This window comes from Scyliorhinus torazame, chromosome 19, assembly GCF_047496885.1.
Source record: "Scyliorhinus torazame isolate Kashiwa2021f chromosome 19, sScyTor2.1, whole genome shotgun sequence".
Classification (NCBI taxonomy): Eukaryota; Metazoa; Chordata; class Chondrichthyes; order Carcharhiniformes; family Scyliorhinidae; genus Scyliorhinus; species Scyliorhinus torazame.
The window spans coordinates 25,101,726-25,117,332 of NC_092725.1; the positions used below are offsets into that span (position 1 = coordinate 25,101,726).

General features: G+C 50.7%; 1 protein-coding gene across 3 annotated transcripts in view; it reads right to left on the bottom strand.

Annotated features, from left to right (window-relative positions):
* Window positions 1–878: 878 nt before the first annotated feature.
* The window catches only part of LOC140396060 (3 beta-hydroxysteroid dehydrogenase type 7-like), a 78,555-nt gene continuing 63,826 nt past the window's right edge, over window positions 879–15,607 (bottom strand). For all 3 annotated transcript variants that reach the window (XM_072484155.1, XM_072484154.1, XM_072484153.1), the window contains exons 6-8: window positions 9,109–9,271; window positions 8,376–8,811; window positions 879–2,008 (exon numbers count right to left, since the gene is read on the bottom strand). In XM_072484155.1, coding sequence (XP_072340256.1) covers window positions 8,378–8,811; window positions 9,109–9,271 — 597 coding nt within the window. In that variant the 3' untranslated portion in view covers window positions 879–2,008; window positions 8,376–8,377. The remainder of the gene's footprint in view (window positions 2,009–8,375; window positions 8,812–9,108; window positions 9,272–15,607) is intronic.

Genomic DNA, 15,607 nt, shown 5'->3' on the forward strand with positions numbered 1-15,607 from the left:
TAGAGCTGTGAAGAAGGCCTATGGTGTGCTCGCGTTCATTAACAGAGGGATTGAATTTAAGAGCCGTGAGGTGATGATGCAGCTGTACAAAACTTTGGTAAGGCCACATTTGGAGTACTGTGTACAGTTCTGGTCGCCTCATTTTAGGAAGGATGTGGAAGCTTTGGAAAAGGTGCAAAGAAGATTTACCAGGATGTTGCCTGGAATGGAGAGTAGGTCTTACGAGGAAAGGTTGAGGGTGCTAGGCCTTTTCTCATTAGAACGGAGAAGGATGAGGGGCGACTTGATAGAGGTTTATAAGATGATCAGGGGAATAGATAGAGTAGACAGTCAGAGACTTTTTCCCCGGGTGGAACAAACCATTACAAGGGGACATAAATTTAAGGTGAAAGGTGGAAGATATAGGAGGGATATCAGAGGTAGGTTCTTTACCCAGAGAGTAGTGGGGGCATGGAATGCACTGCCTGTGGAAGTAGTTGAGTCGGAAACATTAGGGACCTTCAAGCAGCTATTGGATAGGTACATGGATTACGGTTAAATGATATAGTGTAGATTTATTTGTTCTCAAGGGCAGCACGGTAGCATTGTGGATAGCACAATTGCTTCACAGCTCCAGGGTCCCAGGTTCGATTCCGGCTTGGGTCACTGACTGTGCGGAGTCTGCACGTCCTCCCCGTGTCTGCGTGGGTTTCCTCCGGGTGCTCCGGTTTCCTCCCACAATCCAAAGATGTGCAGGTTAGGTGAATTGGCCAATGATAAATTGCCCTTAATGTCCAAATTGCCCTTGGTGTTGGGTGAAGGTGTTGAGTTTGGGTAGGGTGCTCTTTCCAAGAGCCGGTGCAGACTCAAAGGGCCGAATGGCCTCCTTCTGCACTGTAAATTCAATGATAATCTATGATTAATCTAGGACAAAGGTTCGGCACAACATCGTGGGCCGAAGGGCCTGTTCTGTGCTGTATTTTCTATGTTCTATGTTCTATGTATTACTTAACATTGTATAGGGTGTTGGTGAGACCACATCTGGAGGATTGTGTCCAGTTTTGGTCTCCTTATTTGAGGAAGGATGTGGTGGCATTGGAGGCAGTTCAGAGGAGGTCCACCAGATTGATTCCGGGGATGAACGGGTTGGCGTTTGAGGAGAGATTAAACAGTTTGGGATTATACTCGCTGGAGTTTAGAAGGATGAGCGGGGATCTGATCGAGGTGTATAAAATACAAAGAAGGATTGATAAAGTAAACGTGGACCAAATGTTCCCCCTTGTGAGGCAACCAGAGGCCACAGGTAGAAGTTGAAAGGCGGTAGATTTAAAACGGAGATGAGGACGTAGGTGAAAATATTCAGGAATAGACCTTTGAGTGAGTAAAGAAGCAATTTATTAATTTTCAGAGGTCTGGGAGAAAAGGCCTTTGACCCCCACGGTCTGTGCATCATCTTTTCTCGCCTGAGCTGAGGTCGCACTGGGTTAATATACAGAAGGGAAGCGGAATCAATTTGCATTCACATTTACATATACCCAATCAATTCTGTTCGCGTCACAACTCATAACATGCATCTTCAATGCCATAAATGGCTTCAAGTTAGCTCCTATAGCCTCTAATTGGCAGTTTGCCTTACCCAATCAATTCATTACATAGATAATGGTTACATAAAGTCATGGGGTCAATAGTCCAGCCACGTTGAAACATGTCCTTCCTCATTCCTTGCTAGTTCCTTAACTTGGGGCCCCTTTGTCAGTTACAAATAGCTAAGAATACCGACATTGGGCAAAGGTTGCCAACGGCTCATTGTCTCTCCGGGTGTATCTAGTTGTGGATCACTTGTTTTGCACAAAGCTTCACTACTTCAGCAGCAGACACTGATAATGACATAGGGTCAAGATCATTGACAGAGTCCATTTTATATCAGGCGGCATCCATTTTGTATCTTCTGTAGTCCGTTCGGAATTCTACCTCTTCAAGGAGGAACTACTTCTCGCAGAGGGTGGTGAATTTGAGGAACTTGCTGCCCCTATAGTGCGGTGGAATCAGAGCCGTTAAATGGTTTCAAGAAGGAGACAGATACGTTTCCGATTTAAAAAACAGGTTTAAGGGAGATGGGGAAGAGGTAGGGAAGTGGATTTGAGACCAGGAAGACATCAGCCATGATCTGATTAAATGGCGGAGCAGGTTCAAGGTGCTCAATTGCCAACCTCTGCTCCTAATTCCTATGTTCCTAAGTTCCCAAAAGGAGTGCACATTTCCACAATGATCATTGAGAAGTGAGAACGAAGAGGATAGACTTAGCACTGTGCAGGAAGTAGGAAAGGAACAAATTCAGTTAGGATTATATTCATTGGGGTTTAGAAGCGTGAGAGGGGATGTCTTTTATTTTTTATAAATTTAGAGTACCCAATTCTTATTTTCCAATTAAGGCAATTTAGCGTGGCCAATTCACCGACCCTGCACATCTTTTTGGGTTGTGTTGATGAGATCCACCACAGACATGAGGGGAATGTGCAAACTCCACATGGACAGTGACCCGGGGCCGGGATCGAATCCAGGCCGCGAGGCAGCAGTGCTAACCACTGCGCCATTGTCCCGCCCGTGTGAGAGGGGATCTCATAGAAACTTATTCAACGCTAACAGGGTTAGACAGGGCAGATTCAGAAAGAATGTTCCCGATGGTGGGGGAGTCCAGAACTAGGGGTCATTGTTTGAGGATAAGGGGTAAACCTTTTAGGACTGAGATGAGGAGAAATTTCTTCACCCAGCGAGCGGTGAATCTGTGGAATTCACTCCCACAAAAAGTAGTTGAGGCCAAAATGTTGTGTAATTTCAAAAAGGAATTAGATATAGCTCTTGGGGTTAAAGGGATCAAGGGATTTGGGGGGAAGGCGGGATCAGGGAATTGAATTTGATGATCAGCCATGATCATAATGAATGGCGGGGACGTTCGAAGGGCCGAATGGCCTCCTCCTGCTTCTATTCTGTACGCATGTCTCTATTCTAAACTCACTGTGCAGACGTTGCAAAGATCAACACATCCAGATTTTGTTCAACACTGTCTTCTGCTGGAGAATGTCAGAATCACACACACACCTTTACCAATCTCCCCCCTAGTGAGGAATGTCAGAATCACACACACACCTTTACCAATCTCCCCCTAGTGGAAAATGTCAGAATCACACACACACCTTTACCAATCTCCCCCCCTAGTGGAGAATGTGAGAATCACGCACACACCTTCACCGATCTCCCCTCTAATGGGGCATGTCAGAATTACACACACACGTTTACCAATCTACCCCCTAGTGGGGAATGTCAGAATTACAGACAGACCTTTAACAATCTCCCCCGAGTGGAGAATGTCAGAATCACACACACACCTTTACCAATCTCCCCCCCTAGTGGAGAATGTCAGAATCACACACACACCTTTACCAATCTCCCCCCCTTGTGGGGAATGTCAGAATCACACGCATACCTTTACCAATCTCCCCCCCAGTGAAGAATGTCAGAATCACACACACACCTTTACCAATCTCCCCCCCTAGTGGAGAATGTCAGAATCACACACACACCTTTACCAATCTCCCCCCTTGTGGGGAATGTCAGAATAACACGCATACCTTTACCAATCTCCCCCCCAGTGGAGAATATCAGAATCACACGCATACCTTTACCAAATTCCCACCTAGTGGAGAATATCAGAATCACACACACACCTTTACCAATCTCCCCCTTAGTGGAGAATGTCAGAATCACACACACACCTTTACCAACCTCCGCCGTAGTGGAGAATGTCAGAATCACACACACACATTTTCCAATCTCCCCCTAGTGGAGAATGTCAGAATCACACACACATCTTTACCAATCTCCCCCCTAGTGGAGAATGTCAGAATCACACACACACCTTTACAATCTCCCCCCAGTGGAGAATATCAGAATCGCACACACACCTTTACCAATCTCCCCCCGAGTGGAGAATGTCAGAATTACACACACACATTTACCAATCTCCCCCCCCGGTGGAGAATGTCAGAATCACACACACACCTTTACCAATCTCCCCCTAGTGGAGAATATCAGAATCACACACACACCTTTACCAGTCCCCCGCTCCCCTAGTGGTGAACGTCAGATTTACACACACACCTTTACCAATCTACCCCCTAGTGGAGAATGTCAGAATCACACACACACCTTTACCAATCTGCCCCTCTAGTGGGGAATGTCAGAATCACACACAGACTTTTACCAAACTACCCCCTAGTGGGGAATGTCAGAATTACACACAACCGGGGCGGCATGTGGTGCAATGGTTAGCAGTGGGACTGCGGCGCTGACGATCTGGGTTCTAATCCCGGCCCTGGGGTCACTGTCCGTGTGGAGGTTGCACATTCTCCCCGTTTGCATTGCTTTTACCCCCACAACCCAAAGATGTGCAGGTGAGGTCGATTGGACACGCTAAATTCCCCCTTAATTGGGAAAAAAATAATTGGGTACTCTAAATTTATAAGAAAAGAAGAGACTTACACACACACCTTTACCAACCTCCCCCTAAAGGAGAATTTCAGAATCACACACACACCTTTACCAATCGGCTCCACTGCAGAATGTCAGAATTACACATATACCTTTACCAATCTCCCCCCTAGTGGAGAATGTCAGAATCACACACACACCTTCACCAATCACCCCTAGTGGAGAATGTCAGAATCACGCACACACCTTTACCAATCTCCCCCCTAGTGGAGAATATCAGAATCACACACACACCTTTACCAATCTACCCCTAGTGGAGAATGTCAGAATCACGCACACACCTTTACCAATCATCCCTAGTGGAGAATGTCAGAATCACGCACACACCTTTACCAATCTACCCCTAGTGGAGAATGTCAGAATCACGCACACACCTTCACCAATCTCCCCTCTAGTGGGGAATGTCAGAATTACACACACACGTTTACCAATCTACCCCCTAGTGGGGAATGTCAGAATTACAGACAGACCTTTAACAATCTCCCCCGAGTGGAGAATGTCAGAATCACACACAAACGTTTAAAAAATCTCCTCCCTCGTGAAGAATTTCAGAATCACACACACACCTTTACCAATCTCCCCCTAATGGAGAATGTCAGAATTACACACACACCTTTACCAATCTCCCCCCTAGTGGAGAATGTCAGACTCACACACACACCTTTACCAATCTACCCCTAATGGAGAATGTCACAATTACACACACACGTTTACCAATCTACGCCCTAGTGGGGAATGTCAGAATTACAGACAGATCTTCACCAATCTCCCCCTCTAGTGGGGAATGTCAGAACTACACACACATGTTTACCAATCTACCCCCTAGAGGGGAATGTCAGAATTACAGACAGACCTTTAACAATCTCCCCCGAGTGGAGAATGTCAGAATCACACACACACCTTTACCAATCTCTCCCTAGTGGAGAATGTCAGAATAACACACACCTTTACCAATCTCCCCCTAGTGGATAATGTCAGAATCACACACACACCTTTACCAATCTCCCCCCTAGTGGAGAATATCAGAATCACACACAAACACCTTTACCAATCTCCCCCTTAGTGGAGAATGTCAGAATTACACACACACTTTTACCAATCTCCCCCCTAGTGGAGAATGTCAGAATTACACACACACCTTTACCAATCTCACCCTTAGTGGAGAATGTCAGAATTACACACACAACTTTACCAATCTCCCCCCTAGTGGAGAATGTCAGAATCACACACAAACCTTTACCAATCTACCCACTAGTGGAGAATATCAGAATCACACACACACACCTTTACCAATTTCCCCCCTAGTGGAGAATGTCAAAGTTACACACACACATTTACCAATCTCCCCCCTAGTGGAGAATATCAGAATCACACACACACTCACACACCTTTACCAATCTCCCCCCCCCCCCTAGTGGAGAATGTCAGAATCACACACACGCATTTACCAATCTCCCCCCGAGTGGAGAATATCAAAATCACCTTTACCAAACTTCCCCCCCCCTACTGGAGAACGTCAGATTTACACTCACACCTTTACCAATCTGCCCCCTAGTGGGGAATGTCAGAGTCACACACAGACTTTTTGCCAAACTTCCCCCTAGTTGGTTATGTCAGAATTACACACACACGGGGCGGCACGTGGTGCAATGATTAGCAGTGGGACTGCGGCGCTGACGATCTGGGTTCTAATCCCGGCCCTGGGGTCACTGTCCGTGTGGAGATTGCACATTCTCCCCCTGTTTGCGTTGGTATCACCCTCACAACCCAAAGATGTGCAGGTGAGGTGGATTGGCCACGCTAAATTCCCCCTTCATTGGGAAAAAAATAATTGGGTACTCTAAATTTGTAAAGAAAAGAAGAGAAACACACACACACCTTTACCAATCTCCCCCCTAGTGGAGAATGTCAGAATCACACACACACCTTTACCACTCTCCCCCCTAGTGGAGAATGTCAGAATCACACACACACCTTTACCAATCTCCCCCCTAGTGGAGAATGTCAGAATTACACACACACCTTTACCAAAATCTCCCCCAAGTGGGGAATGTTCGAATCACACACACAACTTTACCAATCTCCCCCCTAGTGGAGAATGTCAGAATCACACACACACCTTTACCAATCAACTCCACTGCAGAATGTCCGAATTACACACACACCTTTACCAATCTCCCCCCTAGTGGAGATTGTCAGAATTACACACACACCTTTACCAAAATCCCCCCCTAGTGGGGAATGTTAGAATCACACACACAACTTTACCAATCTCCCCCCCGAGTGGAGAATGTCAGAATCACACACACACCTTTACCAATCTCCCCCCTAGTGGAGAATGTCAGAATCACACACACACCTTTACCACTCTCCCCCCTAGTGGAGAATGTCAGAATCACACACACACCTTTACCAATCTCCCCCCGAGTGGAGAATGTCAGAATTACACACACACCTTTACCAAAATCTCCCCCAAGTGGGGAATGTTCGAATCACACACACAACTTTACCAATCTCCCCCCCTAGTGGAGAATGTCAGAATCACACACACACCTTTACCAATCAACTCCACTGCAGAATGTCCGAATTACACACACACCTTTACCAATCTCCCCCCTAGTGGAGAATGTCAGAATTACACACACACCTTTACCAAAATCCCCCCCTAGTGGGGAATGTTAGAATCACACACACAACTTTACCAATCCCCCCCCCCCGAGTGGAGAATGTCAGAATCACACACACACCTTTACCAATCTACCCCTAATGGAGAATGTCAGAATCACACACACACCTTCACCAATCTCCCCCTCTAGTGGGGAATTTCAGAATTACACACACACCTGTACCAATCTCCCCCTAATGGAGAATGTCAGAATTACAGACACATCTTCACCAATCTCCCCCTCTAGTGGGGAATGTCAGAAATACACACACACATTTACCAATCTACCCCCTAGTGGGGAATGTCAGAATTACAGACAGATCTTTATCAATCTCCCCGAGTGGAGAATGTCAGAATCACACACACACCTTCACCAATCTCCCCTCTAGTGGGCAATGTCAGAATTACACACACACCTTTACCAATCTCCCATTCCAGTGGGGAATGTCAGAATTACACACACACATATACCAATCTACCCCCTAGTGGGGAATGTGAGAATTACAGACAGATCTTTACCAATCTCCCCCGAGTGGTGAATGTCAGAATCACACACACCCCTTTACCAATCTATGCCCTAGTGGAGAATGTCAGGATTACACACACCTTCACCAATCTCCCCCTCTAGTGGGGAATGTCAGAATTACACACACACCTTTACCAATCTACCCCCTAGTGGAGAATGTCAGAATCACACACACATCTTTCCCAATCTCCCCCCAGTGGAGAATGTCAGAATTTCACTCAAATCTTTACCAATCCCCCCCTAATGGAGAATGTCAGAATCACACACACGCATTTACCAATCTCCCCCCTAGTGGAGAATATCAGAATGTCACACAAATCTTTACCAATCCCCCCCCCCTCTAGTGGGGAATGTCAGAATTACACACACACCTTTACCAACCCCCCCTAGTGGTGATTGTCAGAATTTCACACAAATCTTTACCAATCCCCCCCCCTAATGGAGAATGTCAGAATTACACACACACCTTTACCAATCTACCCCTAGTGGAGAATATCAGAATTACACACACACCTTTACCAATCTACCCTGAGTGGAGAATGTCATAATTACACACAGTCGTTTACGTGTCTACCCCTAGACAGTACAGAGAGAGAGTCTGATCGAAAACACAGAGCGGAGTCAGTAGAGAGAGAGAGTCCGATATAAGGCGCTCACCCTCAGCAGCGTTTTGCTTCCTGATCCGCCTGAGGGAGTGACAGCAGCCACCGGACAGTCCGATCCTTGCTCTGCTCCCAGGAGTACAGGGGGCGATAGCTAAAGTGCCGGGTCGCCTTGTCCGTGCAGACAGTGAAGGTGGTCGAGCCCAGGGCCAGTGTGTAGCGGTTGAGATAAGGTGCAAATGTGCAGAAGGGCCGCAGGACCAGCTGGAGGAGCTCGGCCAGGGCCGCCAGCATGTAGATGAAGATGTAGGGCAGCACCGGCCTCTTCTGGCCGATCAGCCGCACCCCGCATGGCCCCAGCAGCTCCATGTTGAAATCCATGTGACTCCTGTCTGGCGACCCGTCACTGCAATAATAGACCTGGCCGCCCACCAGCCCTGGCTTCTCCTTCAGGCCTCTGGCAGCTAGCAGATGCATCCAGGCCACATTCCCTAGAGGGAGGAAATGGGGGAGCAAGAGATGTCAGCACATAGCCCCTGATGCCCACATACTACAGCCCCACCCACACCCTGCCCATCGAGGTCCTCAAACACCTTTCTGTTCCACAGGTAGATGTGGGACAGGAGAAGGCCACTCAGCCCATCCACAAACAGCAGCTGCATGAATGCCATTGTAAGAACATTTTGGAGGAGGGGGTGCAGAGGCTGTGTGTCAGGGTGTATATAGTAACATAGTAAAGTGGTCCTGCACATTTCCCGATGCTGCTGGGCATTATTCCTGGGACTTACCCACATACACTCGCCCTGATTGCACAGTGCGCGGCCCAAGTCGAAACAGGCGGCCTCCAAGCTTCAAGGCCTTTCCGTAAATCCCCCTCAGCAAGGCACACCCTTCGCCGTAGATTCCCATTGGTCTTAGTGCACAGCTAGCCAGCTTGCCACCTCCTGAAACCTGGGGAAAAGTTCGGGAGAGCTTCAGCAGTCATGATCACCCAACGCCCGCCCCCCCCACCACCCTCTGCCACCCACCCCATACAACCTCCCCGCCTCCACAATCTCTCTCACTCCTTTCACAGCCTGGCAGGGCCTCCTGGGGCCTGAAGCTCAGGCTTCGACAACTCCCGGTAACCATTGGTAATTACTGGCTGGTGTCTTCCCACTGCTGGCCGAACCACAGATGGGTGCGTGAAAGGAGGAGCAGATATATCAACGATCCAGTTTAAAGAGGGAGTCTCTCCGTCAGGGACCCCTGTTAAAGAGGGAGTCTCTCCGTCAGGGACCCCTGTTAAAGAGGGAGTCTCTCCGTCAGGGACCCCTGTTAAAGAAGGAGTCTCTCCGTCAGGGACCTCTGTTAAAGAGGGAGTCTCTCCGTCAGGGACCCCTGTTAAAGAGGGAGTCTCTCCGTCAGGGACCCCTGTTAAAGAGGGAGTCTCTCCGTCAGGGACCCCTGTTAAAGAGGGAGTCTCTCCGTCAGGGACCCCTGTTAAAGAGGGATTCTCTCCGTCAGGGACCCCTGTTAAAGAGGGAGTCTCTCCGTCAGGGACCCCTGTTAAAGAGGGAGTCTCTCCGTCAGGGACCCCTGTTAAAGAGGGAGTCTCTCCGTCAGGGACCCCTGTTAAAGAGGGATTCTCTCCGTCAGGGACCCCTGTTAAAGAGGGAGTCTCTCCATCAGGGACCCTGTTAAAGAGGGAGTCTCTCCATCAGGGACCCTGTTAAAGAGGGATTCTCTCCGTCAGGGACCTCTGTTAAAGAGGGAGTCTCTCCGTCAGGGACCCCTGTTAAAGAGGGAGTCTCTCCGTCAGGGACCCCTGTTAAAGAGGGAGTCTCTCCGTCAGGGACCCCTGTTAAAGAGGGAGTCTCTCCGTCAGGGACCTCTGTTAAAGAGGGAGTCTCTCCGTCAGAGACCCCTGTTAAAGAGGGATTCTCTCCGTCAGGGACCCCTGTTAAAGAGGGAGTCTCTCCATCAGGGACCCTGTTAAAGAGGGATTCTCTCCGTCAGGGACCCCTGTTAAAGAGGGAGTCTCTCCATCAGGGACCCTGTTAAAGAGGGAGTCTCTCCGTCAGGGACCCCTGTTAAAGAGGGAGACTCTCCGTCAGGGACCCCTGTTAAAGAGGGAGTCTCTCCGTCAGGGACCCCTGTTAAAGATGGAGTCTCTCCATCAGGGACCCTGTTAAAGAGGGAAGCTCTCTGTCAGGGACCCCTGTTAAAGAGGGAGTTTCTCAGTCTGGGACCCCTGTTAAAGAGGGAGTCTCTCCATCACGGACCCCTGTTAAAGAGGGAGTCTCTCTGTCAGGGACCCTGTGAAAGAGGGAGTCTCTCCGTCAGGGACCACTGTGAAAGAGGGAGTCTCCCAGTCAGGGACCCCTGTTAAAGAGGGAGTCTCTCCATCTGGGACCCCTGTAAAAGAGGGAGTCTCTCCGTCAGGGACCCCTGTTAAAGAGGGAGTCTCCCCGTCAGGGACCCTGTTAAAGAGGGAGTCTCTCCGTCAGGGACCCTGTTAAAGAGGGAGTCTCTCCGTCAGGGACCACTGTTAAAGAGGGAGTCTCTCCGTCAGGGACCCCTGTTAAAGGGGGAGTCTCTCCGTCAGGGACCCTGTTAAAGAGGGAGTCTCTCCGTCAGGGACCCGGTTAAAGAGGGAGTCTCTTAGTCAGGGACCCCTGTTAAAGAGGGAGACTCTCCGTCAGCGACAGTGTTTAAAGAGGGAGTCTCTCCGTCTGGGACCCCTGTTAAAGAGGGAGTCTCTCCGTCAGGGACACCTGTTAAAGAGGGAGTCTCTCCGTCAGGTACCCCTGTTAAAGAGGGAGTCTCTCCGTCAGTGACACCTGTTAAAGAGAGAGTCTCTCCGTCAGGGACCCCTGTTAAAGAGGGAGTCTCTCCGTCAGGGACCCCTGTTAAAGAGGGAGTCTCTCCGTCAGTGACCCCTGTTAAGGAGGGAGTCTCTCCATCAGGTACCCCTGTTAAAGAGGGAGACTCTCCGTCAGGGACCCCTGTAAAAGAGGGAGTCTCCCTGTCAGGGACCCTGTTAAAGAGGGAGTCTCTCCGTCAGGGACCCTGTTAAAGAGGGAGTCTCTCCGTCAGGGACCCCTGTTAAAGAGGGAGTCTCTCCATCCGGGACCCTGTTAAAGAGGGAGTCTCTCCGTCAGGGACCCCTGTTAAAGAGGCAGTCTCTCCGTCAGGGACCCATGTTAAAGAGGGAGTATCTCCGCAAGGACCCCTGTTAAAGAGGGAGTCTCTCCGTCAGGTACCCCTGTTAAAGAGGGAGTCTCCGTCAGGGACCCCTGTTAAAGAGGGAGTCTCTCCGTCAGGGACCCATGTTAAAGAGGGAGTATCTCCGCAAGGACCCCTGTTAAAGAGGGAGTCTCTCCGTCAGGTACCCCTGTTAAAGAGGGAGTCTCCGTCAGGGACCCCTGTTAAAGAGGGAGTCTCTCCGTCAGGGACACTGTTAAAGAGGGAGTCTCTCCGTCAGGGACCCCTGTTAAAGAGGCAGTCTCTCTGTCAGGGACCCCTGTTAAAGAGGGAGTCTCTCTGTCAGGGACACCTGTTAAAGAGGGAGTCTCTCCGTCAGGGACCCTGTTAAAGAGGGAGTCTCTCAGTCAGGGACCCCTGTTAAAGAGGGAATCTCTCAGTCAGGGACCCCTGTTAAAGAGGGAGTCTCTCCGTCAGGGACCCTGTTAAAGAGGGAGTCTCTCAGTCAGGGACCCCTGTTAAAGAGGGAATCTCTCAGTCAGGGACCCCTGTTAAAGAGGGAGTCTCTCCGTCAGGGACCCCTGTTAAAGAGGGAGTCTCCCCATCAGGGACCCCTGTTAAAGAGGGGTCTCTCCGTCAGGGACCCTGTTAAAGAGGGAGTCTCTCAGTCAGGAACTCCTGTTAAAGAGGGAGTCACTCCGTCAGGGACCCCTGTTAAAGAGGGAGTCTCTCCGTCAGGGACCCCTGTTAAAGAGGGAGTCTCTCCGTCAGTGACCTCTGTTAAAGAGGGAGTCTCTCCGTCAGAGACCCCTGTTAAAGAGGGAGTCTCTCCGTCAGGGACCCCTGTTAAAGAGGGAGTCTCTCCATCAGGGACCCTGTTAAAGAGGGAGTCTATCCGTCAGGGACCTCTGTTAAAGAGGGAGTCTCTCCGTCAGGGACCCCTGTTAAAGAGGGTGTCTCTCCGTCAGGGACCCGTGTTAATGAGGGAGTCTCTCCATCAGGGACCCTGTTAAAGAGGGAGTTTCTCAGTCTGGGACCCCTGTTAAAGAGGAAGTCTCTCCGTCAGGGACCCCTGTTAAAGATGGAGTCTCTCCGTCAGGGACCCCTGTTAAAGAGGGAGTCTCTCCGTCAGGGGCCCTGTTAAAGAGGGAGTCTCTCCGTCAGAGACCCCTGTTAAAGAGGGAGGCTCTCCGTCAGGGACCCCTGTTAAAGAGGGAGTCTCTCCATCAGGGACCCTGTTAAAGAGGGAATCTCTCCGTCAGGGGCCCTGTTAAAGAGGGAGTCTCTCCATCAGGGACCCTGTTAAAGAGGGAATCTCTCTGTCAGGGACCCCTGTTAAAGAGGGAGTTTCTCAGTCTGGGACCCCTGTTAAAGAGGGAGTCTCTCCGTCAGGGACCCTGTTAAAGAGGGAGTTTCTCAGTCTGGGACCCCTGTTAAAGAGGGAGTCTCTCCATCAGGGACCCTGTTAAAGAGGGAGTCTCTCCATCAGGGGCCCTGTTAAAGAGGGAGTCTCTCCATCAGGGGCCCTGTTAAAGAGGGAGTCTCTCTGTCAGGGACCCCTGTTAAAGAGGGAGTTTGTCAGTCTGGGACCCCTGTTAAAGAGGGAGTCTCTCCATCACGGACCCCTGTTAAAGAGGGAGTCTCTCTGTCAGGGACCCTGTGAAAGAGGGAGTCTCTCCGTCAGGGACCACTGTGAAAGAGGGAGTCTCTCTGTCAGGGACCCTGTGAAAGAGGGAGTCTCCCAGTCAGGGACCCCTGTTAAAGAGGGAGTCTCTCCATCTGGGACCCCTGTAAAAGAGGGAGTCTCTCCGTCAGGGACCACTGTGAAAGAGGGAGTCTCTCCGTCAGGGACCACTGTGAAAGAGCGAGTCTCCCAGTCAGGGACCCCTGTTAAAGAGGGAGTCTCTCCATCTGGGACCCCTGTAAAAGAGGGAGTCTCTCCGTCAGGGACCCCTGTTAAAGAGGGAGTCTCCCCGTCAGGGACCCTGTTAAAGAGGGAGTCTCTCCGTCAGGGACCCTGTTAAAGAGGGAGTCTCTCCGTCAGGGACCACTGTTAAAGAGGGAGTCTCTCCGTCAGGGACGACTGTTAAAGAGGGAGTCTCTCCGTCAGGGACCCTGTTAAAGAGGGGGTCTCTCCGTCAGGGACCCGGTTAAAGAGGGAGTCTCTCAGTCAGGGACCCCTGTTAAAGAGGGAGACTCTCCGTCAGCGACAGTGTTTAAAGAGGGAGTCTCTCCGTCTGGGACCCCTGTTAAAGAGGGAGTCTCTCCGTCAGGGACACCTGTTAAAGAGGGAGTCTCTCCGTCAGGTACCCCTGTTAAAGAGGGAGTCTCTCCGTCAGTGACACCTGTTAAAGAGGGAGTCTCTCCGTCAGGGACCCCTGTTAAAGAGGGAGTCTCTCCGTCAGGGACCCCTGTTAAAGAGGGAGTCTCTCCGTCAGTGACCCATGTTAAGGAGGGAGTCTCTCCGTCAGGTACCCCTGTTAAAGAGGGAGACTCTCCGTCAGGGACACCTGTAAAAGAGGGAGTCTCCCTGTCAGGGACCCTGTTAAAGAGGGAGTCTCTCCGTCAGGGACCCTGTTAAAGAGGGAGTCTCTCCGTCAGGGACCCCTGTTAAAGAGGGAGTCTCTCCATCAGGGATCCTGTTAAAGAGGGAGTCTCTCCGTCAGGGACCCCTGTTAAAGAGGCAGTCTCTCCGTCAGGGACCCATGTTAAAGAGGGAGTATCTCCGCAAGGACCCCTGTTAAAGAGGGAGTCTCTCCGTCAGGTACCCCTGTTAAAGAGGGAGTCTCCGTCAGGGACCCCTGTTAAAGAGGGAGTCTCTCCGTCAGGGACACTGTTAAAGAGGGAGTCTCTCCGTCAGGGACCCCTGTTAAAGAGGCAGTCTCTCTGTCAGGGACCCCTGTTAAAGAGGGAGTCTCTCTGTCAGGGACACCTGTTAAAGAGGGAGTCTCTCCGTCAGGGACCCTGTTAAAGAGGGAGTCTCTCAGTCAGGGACCCCTGTTAAAGAGGGAATCTCTCAGTCAGGGACCCCTGTTAAAGAGGGAGTCTCTCCGTCAGGGACCCGGTTAAAGAGGGAGTCTCTCAGTCAGGGACCCCTGTTAAAGAGGGAATCTCTCAGTCAGGGACCCCTGTTAAGGAGGGAGTCTCTCCGTCAGGGACCCCTGTTAAAGAGGGAGTCTCCCCATCAGGGACCCCTGTTAAAGAGGGAGTCTCTCCGTCAGGGACCCTGTTAAAGAGGGAGTCTCTCAGTCAGGAACTCCTGTTAAAGAGGGAGTCACTCCGTCAGGGACCCCTGTTAAAGAGGGAGTCTCTCCGTCAGGGACCCCTGTTAAAGAGGGAGTCTCTCCGTCAGTGACCTCTGTTAAAGAGGGAGTCTCTCCGTCAGAGACCCCTGTTAAAGAGGGAGTCTCTCCGTCAGGGACCCCTGTTAAAGAGGGAGTCTCTCCATCAGGGACCCTGTTAAAGAGGGAGTCTCTCCGTCAGGGACCTCTGTTAAAGAGGGAGTCTCTCCGTCAGGGACCCCTGTTAAAGAGGGAATCTCTCAGTCAGGGACCCCTGTTAAAGAGGGAGTCTCTCCGTCAGGGACCCGGTTAAAGAGGGAGTTTCTCAGTCAGGGACCCCTGTTAAAGAGGGAGTCTCTCCATCAGGGACCCTGTTAAAGAGGGAGTCTCTCCGTCAGGGGCCCCTGTTAAAGAGGGAGCCTCTCCATCAGGGACCCCTGTTAAAGAGGGAGTCTCTCCGTCAGGGACCCTGTTAAAGAGGGAGTCTCTCCGTCAGGGACCCTGTTAAAGAGGGAGTTTCTCAGTCTGGGACCCCTGTTAAAGAGGGAGTCTCTCCGTCAGGGACCCCTGTTAAAGAGGGAGTCTCTCTGTCAGGGACCCTGTGAAAGAGGGAATCTCTCTGTCAGGGACCACTGTGAAAGAGGGAGTCTCCCAGTCAGGGACCCCTGTTAAAGAGGGAGTCTCTCCATCTGGGACCCCTGTAAAAGAGGGAGTCTCTCCGTCAGGGACCCCTGTTAAAGAGGGAGTCTCCCCGTCAGGGACCCTGTTAAAGAGGGAGTCTCTCCGTCAGGGACCCTGTTAAAGAGGGAGTCTCTCCGTC